Source organism: Podarcis erhardii (genome assembly GCF_964252035.2).
Source record: "Podarcis erhardii genome assembly, chromosome: 5".
In the NCBI taxonomy this organism is placed as follows: domain Eukaryota; kingdom Metazoa; phylum Chordata; class Lepidosauria; order Squamata; family Lacertidae; genus Podarcis; species Podarcis erhardii.
In genome coordinates, this window is record NC_138509.1 from 10,334,552 (window position 1) to 10,349,891 (window position 15,340).

At 41.9% G+C, this 15,340-nt stretch overlaps 1 protein-coding gene and 1 long non-coding RNA gene across 3 annotated transcripts in view; one reads left to right on the forward strand and one right to left on the reverse strand.

Moving 5' to 3' along the window:
- LOC309343192 overlaps positions 1-15,340 on the forward strand; it is a 224,270-nt gene that overhangs the window by 204,730 nt on the left and 4,200 nt on the right. The gene's annotated exons all lie outside the window — the stretch shown is intronic.
- On the reverse strand, positions 809-14,002 carry SLBP (stem-loop histone mRNA binding protein). 2 transcript variants are annotated; one of them, XM_081864421.1, is made up of 8 exons: positions 13,835-14,002; positions 11,674-11,802; positions 11,308-11,412; positions 9,534-9,593; positions 6,328-6,459; positions 4,065-4,214; positions 3,594-3,678; positions 809-1,696 (listed from the first exon to the last, which is right to left on the reverse strand). In XM_081864421.1, exons 1-8 carry the CDS (start codon positions 13,879-13,881, stop codon positions 1,616-1,618), a joined length of 789 nt encoding a protein of 262 aa, XP_081720547.1. In that variant the 5' UTR covers positions 13,882-14,002; the 3' UTR covers positions 809-1,615. The 2 variants fall into 2 exon arrangements, with proteins under 2 accessions (XP_081720547.1, XP_081720548.1); XM_081864422.1 differs by lacking the exon at positions 13,835-14,002 and adding an exon at positions 13,597-13,621.

Genomic DNA, 15,340 nt, shown 5'->3' on the forward strand with positions numbered 1-15,340 from the left:
GTGTGCAGAGTGCCATTTCCCTCACACACTGCTTGCAAGACCAATATGCCTTATGTTCTGGTAAGTGAAATTAGCTCCTTTCCAACAAGTAAGACAAACATACATACATGGCAAAAGTGAAACAATTTGTTCTTTCAGATGGAATAAAAACCCTATTGGGTGGCAGAGTAAAACAACAAACTGCCTCTCCCAGTTGTTCTGAAACTACTTTGAAAGAGGGAAAACAATTTCAAAATGCCAGGAAAAACTAGGAAACAAACTGATAGGATGGAAGACGGGGTTGGTTTCAGAAGAGATCAGGGGCTTCAAGTCACCCACTTGTGCTTTAAGAACTGGAAAACAGTACTTCAATTTTCTCTACTTACCAGTTATCTCTCTTCCCTCAGGGCACCTGCAATTTGTCCTAGCATTTCCACAGCTACATATTGGCCCCCATATCCGCCAACAGAGTTGCAATCAAACAGATTTTACATCATCTTCCAACAGTAGAATGCTCCCAATACTTTATCACTCTTTAATACATTTATGTCCCATAAATCTCAATTGTATGCTAAGGACCTCAACCTTGAGCTGCAATCGTAACAAGGTAGATATGAAGGCTACTCAATTCTGTAGGATTTACTTCCAAACATACATGGATTTTTGGCCTGATTCTGAGTGGTGGTACTTTGTGCACACTGCTGGCACTGTGATCATCAGTTTCCAGGTGGAATGACAGCACTGATTAAAGTAGCCTCAGAATTTGATCTTTCATCTCTTTGCATCTTATTTGTAGAATGTATTCATGACAGTGTTTGCACCATACACATAAAGATGTACTTGCTTTATTTATGCCTTATCCCATACAAAACAGCAACTGTTTTAGTAAAAAGTCTATAGCTTTACATTATGAAAAAAATAAGTCAACAGTCTTCAAAGTTCTGTTCATTAAGTGTTCTTTAAAAGTTAGCGAAGTTCTGCACACAACTATTTACAAGAATCAATTTAGAATAAACTTGAGAGCTGACACCATAAAGTGGACCTGGAAACTGGGTCAAAGCCTTTTATCATAAAGAAAAGAGCCTGTTCACACTCATTACCTTGTTATTGCACACATGTTGTCAATATCTGAAGGACACAAAGGTTCGAGAGGCATCAAATGCCACCGCCTTGTGCTATCAATAAGTGGTCCTTTGCAATATGAATTATAGAACAGACTGGAGAACTGCTACTTACTGCCTATCATATTCTTCGTCTGTGGACAACAGCCAATAGCTCAGCACCGATGCTGAAGTTCTCCTTCTAATGTGTCAAGTGTTCAAGCTCTTCAAGTGTGTCAACATTGTCTGGGCTGGTTTATCTTCTGAACTATAATTAAACTGTTTATAAAGCTACCTCCTGAGTATACATAAAATTAGGCAATCACTCAATTACATATAACTCAAGTTTTATGCTTTGTATAAAAAAAAAGTAGTCAGGCAAAAACATTGATTGCAATTTCACAGCTGCCATACTCCAGTTCTCCAGACTGTTAGATAAGACAGTTTCAGGTGTATGTGTCTTCTGAGTAAGACATTCCTTTCTCAAAAAGCAGCCAGTAGAATGCATGCTTTGCAGTCATAAAGTATGTCAAAACCTAACATGTCTCCAGCTCAAATTCATCTTCCACCAGGTGGTCAATGCTTCTCACTTTGGTGGGTGTGCCTGTACAGTTTTCCTAAAACAAATGGAAAACTCAATTAACAAACAAGACAAATAGATAAACTATTATTTATTTATTTGAACAATTTATATACTGCTTAGCTACAATTGTCTCTAAGTGGGGTACGGAAAATCTCACTCCTGGGTATTCATTCTTAACACTCTCTGTTGATCATTAGTGCAATTTTTTTCCAAAGTACAGTGGAACCTCGGGTTACGTACTGTCCTCCTTACAAACGCTTTGGGTAACAAGCTCTACTAACCTGGAAGTAGATGCCCCTAGTTGCGAACTTTGCCCTGGGATGTGAGTAGAAGTCGCACGCCAGCAGGAAGCCCCATTAGCGAAAGCACACCTCATGTTAAGAACGGTTTCGGCTTAAGAACGGACCTCCGGAACGAATTAAGTTCGTAACCGGAGGTACCACTGTAAAGAATTGTATCTTGCCAAGGGGATTCAATAGCACAGAAGGGCAACTAGATGGCTTTAATTTTTTCTAAGTTCTGTATACCCCCTCCCTCACACCATTATGGTTTTTCTCAGAAAAAGGCAGATCTGTGAAAATTTAAGACATTTCCCTTCCTGTCCAACATTCACCCTTTATCTATTACTCACTCACTCAAACCTCTTTTTTTTTTTTTGCCATCATTGCATCACACCTTCACTTATAACTTCATTACTGAATTTATTCTCTTTTCTCTGCACTTTTCACAAAAAGCCACAACCTCCAGGACTTTCGTAAAGAAAATCTTAGCAATTGTAATATTGATTCACTTATGACATCACAGCAGCAGTCAATGGCAATAAGATTTTGAACCACAACCTTTATCTCAGCTTTTGTAAATTTCCTATGACTGTGCAAATCATCCTTTCTCCCCTGTAAACCTTTATGTTCTATACTGTAATGTGACACTTCAATTATTCCTCTGAAGACACAGAACAACTTAAAATAATGTCCATGCTATGTGGGAATGGAAAAGGAAAACTGATTATCAACTTCCTGTTGTTTGTGAAACCTCTTCCTCTACAATTGCTAAAGCGCTGCAATGCCATAATAGTTAAAATTATTCTAACTTACGGTGGAAGGTCACTCTGAAAAATGTTCATAATGCAACTTTTGTCAGATATGTCAATCTGGTTAAGGAAAATGTATCACGTAGCAAAGCAAGGGCTGTATACTAAAGGCAGAAAATGTTGGCAGGGTGGGAGAAGAGAAATGACAAATGCAAGCATATGACGTGGGTGGGAAAAGTATACACAAACAAGGGGAAACACATTCTGTACCGGGTGGGCTGAGAAAAGAGGGACAGAAGAGGCATGGGAGGGTGGAGAACACAAGGGAAGAAGAGTTTTACAATGCCTATGGAAAAAAATAGAGGTACAGTGGTGCCTCGCAAGACGAAAAGAATCCGTTCCGCGAGTCTCTTCGTCTTGCGGTTTTTTCGTCTTGCGAAGCAACCCTATTAGCGGCTTAGCGGATTAGCGCTATTAGCGGCTATTAGTGGCTTAGAAAAAGGGGGGGAAAGCGAAAAAAAATCACAAGACTCGCAAGACGTTTTCGTCTTGCGAAGCAAGCTCATAGGGAAATTCGTCTTGCGAAGCGCCTCGAAAAACGGAAAACCCTTTTGTCTAGCGGGTTTATCGTCTTGCGAGGCATTCGTCTTGCGGGGCACCACTGTACTATGTACTCTGATGAGGTAGTTTTGGAGACAAAAATAAGCAGGTAGTGGGTAGTTCCAACATCAACAAACCCAGCAGTGCATCGGCTGTTGGCAGTCCACTAGCTTTTGGCAAGCAGCTAGTACCTTTCAGGCTTTGCTGCAAGATTGGGTTAATCAGTGATCTAGCACCCTAACAGTAATGGATACTGAAGCAGGACTAACAAAATATTTATTCCAGGCTTCAAAGTACTTACATCATTATCCTGAGAGCTTCCTTGTGACCCAGCAGAATTACTTCCTATAGATTCTGTTTCCATGTCACCAAGATCAACAGGACTACTATGAGGGGAGAAAAGCAATTATCAGTTATTAATTTTTGACAGTTATATATTTATTGTCCAAGCAATGTCTATGAGTGATCAGAACCAAGATTCCAGGCCTATGGTTTCCAAGTTTATACATCTGGCCCCAGAGCTGTATTTCGATAGCTATTTAAGCTTGGTAATGCTGGTTTTTAAAACCTTTAACAGTTCACATTAATTCTGAAATACTTCTGGGAGTTAAGGCAGTCTTAGTTCTGAGTCACACATATGTGTATAAATGCTATTGAAAATCAATGTTCTTAAGCTCACCCGTTACGCAGATTATATGCTAAACCTTGCTTTAAAACGAAGTCTAAATTGAATAACTCTCTTAAACCTAGCTATATTAAGGAGATCACTTACATTACTTGCATGTCACAACTTCTCTCACCAGGAGGGTCCCAAAAATGAAGTGCAACTTTCCACAGTCTGATTTGTTGGTCCCAGGATCTTCGGCTATACTTCTTAAATTTATTGGGAGTCCTTGGATGAACCCCTGGAACTCGTAGACACCTGGAAGAAAAATTAAAAACTGTTGACATGGCATTTTATTTTATTTTATTTTATTTTTTTAATAATATTTATTAAAAGTTTCCAGTTATAACAATATATATATAAAAAAAAAACATCCAAATTTAAGATCTTATTTTCCGTAACATCTTTCCAGGACTTCCCCTCCCCTCCCCCTCTTATATTCCAATTCTTACAAATAAATTCAGCAATTTATTATCCCAAATTTTAACCTTATTATCATTAACCCAATTTAAAAATATTTTCCCATCCCCTAAGATCGACCTATTCCCTTCCACGCGTTCCCCCCTTTAATATACATAATAGATTAAAATATAATAAAATAAAATATGATTTTACACCCTTTGGATTCCAAATTTCCCTCCCCCTTTTCCTGGTTGCGTTCCCCATATTAATCAACATCTGAAGTCTTCCTGGAGCTCCCACATTTATTTAAACCATAGTCCTTTACCAGTCTTCTTTAATTTTAAATTTCCAATCTTGGAAGGAGTCTATACTTGGGAGTAAAAACTCCAATTTTATTTCTTAAACCTTTCAAATCTGGAAGTCCCAAATGTTCCCACTTCCAACTTTGTCCAATTCTTATTATTCTTGTTGTTCTTGTTAATCTCTCTCCTCTTTCTTTTCCTGTTTTCCTGTACAAATGTTCTAATTCCAAAAGCTTCTAAATTCCACTGCAGAGGCTCTGTTATTCAGGAACGAAACATGATGCCAAGTCCCTTCCATTCTTCAATAGATAAGTCTATTGTCTACTTTAGTGTGTAAACCTCTGTAGCCAAAATAGTGTTCCATTTCTGCAGTTTCCCAGGAGATAAAAAGTTCTGTCAAATTCGATGCCAACAACTTGTAATATCCCTCGGCTCCTCTAGGTGGATTGTAATAACTCAGTTCCCTTCCAGATCACGTCCACCAGTCAAAGTAACTTATTATTCCTTGTTTTAAACATTTTGTATCCAATTTATAACAAATATAACCGGCAAAGTCCTCGTAACAAATTTCTCATTTTTGTTCTTCTGCTTTGACAGCTCTTTGACAGCTGTCAAAACCTCTCCTTGTCTTCTCCCGGCGCTCTAACTAAAGCGCTCCCAGGTTCCGGGGGGGGGGGGGTTGCTTTTTGATTAAATTCCACTTTTCTCCTCCAGCTCAATCTTATAGTTTTCCATCGCGAAATTTCATAACTTTATCAAAATAGGGTTGCGCTCAATCTTAGATGTTAAGTCCTTTACTTTAGCTGCTCTACAACGGGGGGGGGGGGGTGACTTCCTTTTTACGCCTCCCCCGCTCGTTCCGAATTCTTTAAAAATTTATCGCCTCTTTTAATCCAAGTTCCGATTACTCACGGGTTATGCTTTTAAGTCCAATAGAAGAAGTCAGCGCTCTCCGTCAAATGGCATGCGGCTTCGCTCGGCAGGGGAAGCGGAGGACTCAAAGCACCACCACCCCCGTCACCCGTTCCGTAGCCTTTAAAAAGGCTCCTTCGCGGGTCGGGGGGGGGGCTCAAAAGGTGCCAGCCGAGTCACCATGTCCATGGGTTTCAGCGCCCATGGTTTTTAGGGGTACCCGCGTCGCCGACGCGGTAGGACCCAGCCCCTGCCTAGCAGGCTCCCTCCGGAGCTCGGAGGGAGTCCGCCATTCGGCGATGGCGCCAACCCGGAAGTCCGACATGGCATTTTAAACCAAGCTATGCTTTTATTCCAAATGCAAGACCAAGTATTAATTACAGCAATTTTTGATTAATCAAAATCTCACTTCATTAGTGTCATTCTTTCTGCTTACTATTGCCTTTAGCAATTTAGCAAAACAGTTGCTTAATTTAACACATATCTGAATGCTTCAATTCAGAACATTATCTGCCTGTATACTTCAAAAGACAACTGACCTGTTTAAGTGAGTAATCACAGAACCGCTAAAACATATTAAAAAAATCTAACATCAAATTAAAATAAGACTATGGGTGATAAATAGCTATATTCTTTAATGAAGGCAGTATATTAGTATCAAGCCATACTTTACATTTGCCATAAGTGTCTGCAATGAAACCTGTAGCAAGTTATAAAAGAAAACCCAAATGTTCCTGGTAAACAAGAAAACATACTTTGGAACTTCTCGAATATATCTGTCATATGCCAGTGTGTTCTTCCCATAATTTATTTGTTTCTGTCTCCTCATCAGAACAGCCTCATCCGTCTCAAGTTCCACTGCTGCTGTGGACTCCTTGGAGTCAGAACTGAAAATATAATGTTGATTTTTATTTTTTTTAATCTACCTTTTTCATGACAGGTTAACAGCACTATATAAATACTAACGAAACTGTAGCACAATATAGTATAGGTGTCCCCCGACTTACACAGGGGTTACGTTCCAGGCCCCTACACTCATAAAGTGTAATTATGTAAAGTGGGGAGCACCCCACTTTTAAGGAAGGCACACAGGGAGGAGAGACTCAGCCTGGAAATTGCTCAGGGTCGCTGCCCAGCCTGTCTGCCTGCAAGGAACCAGTGCAAAAAGGGCGCCACCAGAACTGGTGCCAGGAGGGGGGTGCAGGCACGCAATGGAGGAGAAGCATAGAGAAGGCACCTCCCACCCTGCACTGCTTGTTGATCGCAGGCAGCCGTCCCTCACTCAGGCAGCAGCCCCAAACAAGGGGAGGCCAAACTATTTATTTAGCAGTGGCCAACATAAATGCGGTTGCGCATAAAATGGTGGTGGGATGCTGTACTGAAATGTATCCCCATGGTGAAATGGATGTGTTCCTTTTCAGGGTTTCACTTTGAATTTATCTTTATTGTTTTAAAATAAGTACATTTATGAAGAGAAAACAAACAAACAAACATAAACGCAAACAAGCAGGCAAACAATAGAAAAAGCAAACAAACAACAATATAAGAAACAGCAAAATTAATATGACTAACATCATTTATACTCCCAATAATGAAAACAATTATAAAACTTGTAAAGAGAAAAATTAAAAATGACTTCCAGTTAGGCTCACTGTACTTTATCTATTGATTACCTTATACTGCAGTTACATATTTCTTATATACCGTATTTTTCACCCTATAGGACGCACTTTTTCCCCTCCAAAAATGAAGCGGAAATGTGTGTGCATCCTATAGGGCGAATGCAGGCTTCGCGCAGCTCTCCACAAGCTCAACGCGCCCAGGCTTCGCGCAGCTCTCCGCAAGGTGCGGGAGCCCGGCACCGGGCTCCCACAGCTTGCGGAGAGTTGCCTGTTCTGGGGGCTGGGGAAGCTCGGGCTTCCCCAGCCCCAGGGAGGGAAATAATTTTTTCCCCCTTTATTTCCCCCCCCCCAAAAAACTAGGTGCGCCTTATGGGATGGTGCAGCCTATAGGGCGGAAAATACGGTAGTTTCTTTTTACCTCCCTACGAACGTTTATTTATATAATACAGGGGTCAATCTAATTCTGCCAAGGTTTTCTTTTATACCATAATTTTTAAAGTATTCTTTAAATATTCTCCAATCCTTATAGACTATTTGTTTTGTTTGGCATCTTATACTTCCTGTCACCTTTGCTAGCTGCAAATATTCTACCACTAGGATTTGCCAATCTGCCGTGTTAGGTATTGTTGTATTTTTCCAATTTCTTGCTACTAAAATTCTGGCCACTGTTATCCCATACATGAATAATGTTCTTTTCGATTTCCCCATTTCTTTTGGCAATATGCTTAATAGAAATATTTCTGGCCTTTTTTTTAACGTAAATTTAAATTGTTTAAGTTCTTCATATGTATTATTCCAAAATACACAGATGTCTGTACACTTCCACCACATATGCAAATAAAACCCAATTTCTCTGTTACATCTCCAACATGTAGATGATCTATTATTATACATTTTAGCAAGTTTTTCTGGAGTTTGGCACCTTTTCAGGGTTTCAGCCAACCTTGAACCTTTTGGCACTATTGGGACTTGTACTGGACACCATTCTGCCCTCCTAAACCCTCCATCCACTCTGCTATATAGCTTGACCTCAGCCATGCTCTGGTGGTACCCTTTAGATTGGACTACTGTAATGCACTTTGCACAAAGGCTGCCTTTGAAGGTGTTTGTAAACCCCAATTAGTTCAAAACATGGTTGCTGGGGCTATGTGTTATGATCATACTAAACCAGTGGCTCCCAATTCTAACTAGACCCCAATCAATATTCTGGGCTCAGTTCAAGGTGTTTGCTTTTAAGTGCTTCTCAGCTTAGGACTGGGGTACCTGAAGGCACCTGGGGTACCTACCGTATTTTTCGCCCTATAGGACGCACTTTTCACCCTCCAAAAATGAAGGGGAAATCTGTGTGCGTCCTATGGGGCGAATACAGGCTTTCACTGAAGCTTGGAGAGCGAGAGGGGTCGATGTGCACCGACCCCTCTCGCTCTCCAGGCTTCAGGAAGCTATCAGCAAGCCTGGGGAGCCCACGGGAGTTCCCGCAGGGCTCCCCACGCTGCAGATAGCAGCCTGCCGCCCGGTGCGCGGATTACCCTGAAGCAGAGCGCCCCGCGCGCCAGGCAGACATCTGCAGCGTGGGGAGCCCTGTGGGAGTTCCCGCGGGGCTCCCCACGCTGCGGATAGCAGCCTGCCGCCCGGCGCGCAAGATGCCCTGAAGCAGAGCGCCCCGCACGCCGGGCAGACATCGGCCAGCCCCACAAGCTCGGGGGACAGCATGGAGGCGCAGCGCCGCCATCCCGCTGTTCCCCAACCTGGTTTTGGGGGGTAAATAAAGGAGAAAAAATTTTCCTTTATTCCCCCCCCCCAAAAAAAATTAGGTGCGTCCTATGGGACGGAGCGTCCTATGGGACGAAAAATACGGTATCTCACATGTGCATGTCTGTACAGTAATATCTTAAGCAAAGTTCATTCTTTTGCCATCCGGGGCAGTGGGTTATCACCTCTCAGTAATGGTATCCTAGCTTTGTAATACTCTGTCCTGAGAGGCTTTTCTAGAATTGATAAAAGTTCTCATTTTGGTGCCACGCAAATACCTTTTTTATTTTTCTAGCCTTTTAAAACTAAAATTGTGTTACATTTGGTTTGAGATTTATGCAACTTCTAGAACAAAAGATTTTAGATGTGTGGGTGTAGTATTTTATACTGTTATTTTGTAAGCCACCTCCAAAGCATGTTGAAGGGTGGAGTAAAAGCATTCACTAGTGAAGGACTGATAATGAGGGCTAAACAGATGATACATTAAAGAACAGGAAAGCTCTAGCTTTTTCATAGCTAACCAGAAAAACAGTATAGTTCAAAATAAGCATTTCACCACACCCAACAGATGAGTTTTTGACTCTTACCTTCCAGAAGACAGCTTCCTCTCTCTTCCATATTCATTTATCAAGAGTTTTCTTTTGTATCTACAAAATGTACTTTTATTTTAGCACACATTTCCACTATTTTATTATCATAGCCACTCTATTGCAGTACGGAGATAAGGCTGGACCTTTACATAAGGCTGTAAACTGCTGAAACGTTAAATCTTGGTCACCTGATATTGAGGCTTATTTAATAAATACTCAGTTGAGTAGGACCCATTCAATCTCTTCATAATCAGAACAGTTGCTCCAAGTAAAGAAACTGTAAGCTTCTCCCTAAAACCTTTACATCTGATGTCATAGCTTTAAGCTATGTTGCCCTTGTAATAGCTACAGCAGAATCCTTTCCCCAAGCACTTAACAGCGTAGGTGCAATTGTTTCCAGTTTAACAATCCCACTCATAACAGTGATTTACCAACTTTAACATTACAGTGATACCATGTGGCTCAGAGGTTGCAAATTACTGGCCCACATGCTAGGTGTATCCTTGGAAGCCCCCTCACCTCTGTATCATTTAGGCTTCAAAAAGTATTCCCCTTTTCTTAATTAAGAAAATTACTACACACACATTAATATCTTAAAAATATTATTAGAAAACAAGATGTAAATCCTTCAATCATAATTACAATAAATAAATAGCTTTGTTTTATTCAAGCAGACCATAATAATCATTTCCTAATTTATTTTCCCTACTTGAGCTATACTCCCCAAATGTTAAGCATCCCCCAACAAAGACTACAGATTCGCTCAATCTTGCATTAGAAAGCAAGCATTTAAGTGCAGGAGGCCTGGAGATATCACTGCTGGAAAGTTAAGGCCCTTCCTTTCCCACGCACAGCGAGAACCCCTTTCCCACCTCCATTTAGGATTGAAAACTGCCTTTTAACTGTTGTGATATTTTGCAAGCATAAATTTCTGTGCAGGTAAAGAGGTGATGTTTCGGGATATTGTGGTTGGGGAAGATTAACCCTCTCCTCCCTAGCTGCAATGCCCATGAAGATCTAAGACAAGAACAAAAAGCAATCAACTAATATAGCTTACTAGGTCACTTCCCAGGCTGCTCACATACCAATAAACTTATCCAAAATGGGTAGTTTTATCATTACATAATTGTTTTACTATATTTTATCCCACTTTACAGACCAATTATTGTCTCTCAAAGGCTTACAATAATAAAGTTATAGTTATATTATAACTTTGTACAATATAACATAATGATTGTTTTTGTTGCCAAATGAAAAAGACCAAAATGTTGTCTTTTTCTGAATATGGGAGTTTTCAATATTATTATTCTCAACTCACTGCTCAGAGGAATAAATCACAATGCTCCCACATTCAGAATAAGATCTACTTCTAGCATCCAAGAAAGACAGTTAAAATTTGGCCATCTCATCAGTACTAAAACACATAAACGTAATAGGCTGTATGATAACAATTACAAAGTTATTTACTAGAAACTACTTCTCAAAAATTAGATAGATTCTCATACTGTCAAAATCAACATTGTGACATAATATATTACTTCAATATATTATTTCACGATGTTGATTTTGACACAATGAGAAGCTGTATCTAATTTTTGAGAAATAGTTTCTAGTAAATAACTTTGTAATTGTTATCATACAGCCTATTACGTTTTTTCAATTGGATTTGCGTAATATAGGCACTCTGGTGGTTTTGATCTCATCAGTAGTAGGCAGCCACTGAATATTTCTACATCCCAACAAATATTTTTAATGAATTATGCAGCCATACCTTGCCATTTCTTTATTAACATTAGTCCGCATTTCATCTTCTTCAACTGCACTTCCCCAGTCTGAACATCGTGAACGGGGTTTATGGCCTTCTGGTGTTGTGAAACTATAAACCAAATCCCAATAAATATAGAATTGCAGCTTTAAAACAATATTTTTAAAAGTACAATAAAATGTGTCCTGTACCAGTAGGCCCACAAATTAAACAATTCAATTTGAATTTTTGCATTTAACTTCCTCTAAAAGTGTAGTATACACCTAGTATGCTGCAAGTGCATAATCAGTTGACAAAAATTGCTGCATATCACCTATGCATTAAAAATTAACTTTAACTGTGCTTTAAGTTCAGCATACTTTATATACATACCTATCTGACCTACTGTCTGACAAACTGCATGTATTTTTATCATCAGAATTGGACATGCTTGGATCATGTGTGCTTCTGTGCTTGCCATCTGCTCCACGCTTCCTTCCTTGAGTCCAACGAGCTGGTGGTCTGTGAGGAAGCAATCAGAAAGTGAAACTGTAAACAATTTTGTATATGTAGACTATAAAGTCACTAGAAAATGCTTGTTGGGGAGGGTTATGGGATTGTTATTGGGCTGCCATTCTCATTTTTATTTTGATTATGCATTTTGTGTTTTTATATTGTGATTTTATCCTGTGAACCACACTGAGTCCTGCAGGTATAGCTGGTATACAAATTTAATATATATATTTTAAAAATACAAAATTTAAATCATAATTGGATTGTTCTACTTATGCCCTCTGAGGACTTTTCAACTAACTATGTGGATAGAGAGAAGAGGGGGGATAATCTAAAAAAAAAAAAAAACCCCGCCCTCAGATGACTTGACGAAGTACTGCATGTTGGCGTTTTAACCGCACATCTTAAAACTGCACCCTAGATGTGGAATATTTATTGACAAGCATTTAGCACAAGACCAGCCTTTCTCAACCTTGGGTCCCCAGATGTTCTTAGACTACAACTCCCATCATCCCTAGCCAGCAGTCACAGGTGATGGGAGTTGTAGTCCAACAACATCCGAGGACCCAAGGTTAAGAAAGGTGGCCTTATTAAGACTGCTTCATGAGCAGAGCTGTTCTCTCCAAGAGTCCCTCCAGTTTAGAGTTTCCTCTATTTCGGAAATTGCGTCCCAAAGCCTCCAGTCGATCTGTTGCTCCACGGCCTATTGGAACAGCACGCAATAAAATAAAACTCTCAGAACATCAGCAAATAAGACAGAAATTCAGGGAAGTTCTTAATATTTAACGCTGTGCTGTTTTTAACCCTTGATTGGGAGCCGCCCACAGTGGCTGGGGAAACTCAGCCAGATGGGCAAGGTATAAATAATAAATTATTATTATCTTAGCGATTGTAATAATAATAATAATAATAATAATAATAATAATAATAATTTATTTATACCCCGCCCTCCCCAGCCAAGGCCGGGCTCAGAGCGGCTTACAAGCAATAATAAAAACAAGTTGAATGATTACAAGTTAAAAACAAAATTAAAATACAACATTAAAATATTGAAACATTAAAATGTAGCCTCATCGCAGGAGGAGAAGGAAAAGAAAAAAGAAAGAGAGGGAGGGAATTAAATTGGCTCCAAGCCAAAGGCCAGGCGGAACAACTCTGTCTTACAGGCCCTGTGGAAAGAAATCAGATCCTGCAGGGCCCTGGTCTCATGAGGCAGAGCGTTCCACCAGGCCGGAGCCAGTGTTGAAAAGGCCCTGGCTCTGCTTGAAGCCAATCTAACTTCCTTAGGGCCCGGGACCACTTAGGGTGTTGCTATCTATGGACCTTGAGGCTCTCCGTGGGGCATACCGGGAGAGGCGGTCCCGTAGGTACGAGGGTCCTAGGGCTTTAAAGGTCAAAAGCAGCACCTTAAATCTGACCCTGTACTCCACCGGGAGCCAGTGCAGCTGGAAAAGCACTGGGTGAATATGCTCCCATGCCAGAGACCCCGTGAGGAGCCTCGCTGCAGCATTCTGCACCCGCTGGAGTTTCTGGGACAGCTTCAAGGGCAGCCCCGCGTAGAGCGAATTACAGTAGTCAAGCCTGGAGATGACCGTCGCATGGATCACTGTGGCCAGGTCCGGGCGGGAAAGGTAAGGGACCAACTGCTTGATGCGGCGATGGTGGAAAAATGTCGCCTTATTATAACAAACGATGGCTGAACTATTATCAATAAAAAAAATTATGATATTGTGGGGGGGGGGCGTTACTCGCATAAACAAACAAATCTCCCTCCTTTCTTCTTGGTTCCCTCATTTGCCTTACCAGGGTCTCCTTCCTTCTCGCTGACCTACTTCACAGAAACCATAACAGGCAGATTTTGGGAATGGGGGGGGTCGGGGGGGAAGGAGTTTCAAGGCCCCCTCGGCGCCCTCCCTTCGCCTCGCCGGCTGAGGCACGGGAGGCGGCCCTCGACACAAAGCGGGGCCTGGGTCGCCTTCAGACCCCTCCCCGCCCCCACCCCACCCCCAATTCCCCTCAGGAGGCGGCAGAGGACACGCACCTACTGTGAGCGCGGCCACCGAGCGGGCTCCGCTGACGCGACGACATGGCTGAGCCGGAAAAAAAACAGAAAAGAGCCGCTCTTTTCTCCCGCCGCCGCCGCCGCCGCCGCCGCCTTCCGTCCTTCCCTCCCGCCAAACAAGAAACGACTGCGCTCCCCTCCCTCAAGCGAGCCTCGAGAGAGCGAGCGCGCCTGCGCGAACACCGGCTGGGCGGCTCCTACCATTACGGCGGGGGGGTTGTCCTTGTCACGCGGTTTCGCCTTCGCGGAGAGCAAGCCGCTTTGGCGAGATATGAGCATATGTGATGTATGTATAACCCAGTTTAGCAAGGGGGAAGGGGCAAAAGCGGCAGTCTCGATTGCCCCCCCTCGCCCCTCATATATTAATTACCCCCACTCAGCGATGAAGGTGGTACGTCCCCCAAGGGCTGCGCCAATCGGAGCTTCTTCAGAGCTGCCTGCTCCTCTCCGCCCCCGCCCCGCACAGAAGCGCGCGCTTCCCTTTGTCTGTTTTGCCTCGCTTTTCAAAGGCTCCGCCCACTCGGCGGGATCAGTTGGCGGGAAGGTCTGAAATGCAAATGCAGACATACGACAAATGGCAAAAAGAGGCAATGCCCCTGCCAGAACTGGATTTACGTATAAGCTAAACTAGCTATAGCTTAATAATAATAATAATTTTTATTTATACCCCGCCCTCCCTAGCCAAGGCCAGGCTCAGGGCGGCTTACAAGCAATAATAAAAACAAATTGAATGAATACAACTTAAAAACAAGATTAAAATACAACATTAAAATATTGAAACAATAAAATATTAAAATGCAGCCTCATCACAGGAGGAGAAAGGAAAAAGAAAGAGTGGAAGGGAATCAAATTGGCTCCAAGCCAAAGGCCAGGCGGAACAACACTGTCTTAATAATAATAATAATAATAATAATAATAATATTTTTTATTTATACCCCGCCCTCCCCAGCCAAGGCCAGGCTCAGGGCGGCTTACAAGCAATAATAAAAACAAGTTGAATGAATACAACTTAAAAACAAGATTAAAATACAACATTAAAATATTGAAACAGTAAAATATTAAAATGCAGCCTCATCACAGGAGAAAGGAAAAGAAAAAAGAAAGGGGGGGGGAATCAAATTGGCTCCAAGCCAAAGGCCAGGCGGAACAACTCTGTCTTACAGGCCCTGCGGAAAGAAATCAGATCCTGCAGGGCCCTGGTCTCATGAGGCAGAGCGTTCCACCAGGCTGGAGCCAGAGTTGAAAAGGCCCTGGCTCCGGTTGAGGCTAATCTAACTTCCTTAGGGCCCGGGACCACTTAGGGTGTTGCTATTTATGGACCTTGAGGCTCTCCGTGGGGCATATCGGGAGAGGCGGTCCCGTAGGTACGAGGGTCCTAGGCTGTGAAGGGCTTTAAAGGTCAAAAGCAGCACCTTAAATCTGACCCTGTACTCCACCGGGAGCCAGTGCAGCTGGAAAAGCACTGGGTGAATATGCTCCCATGGC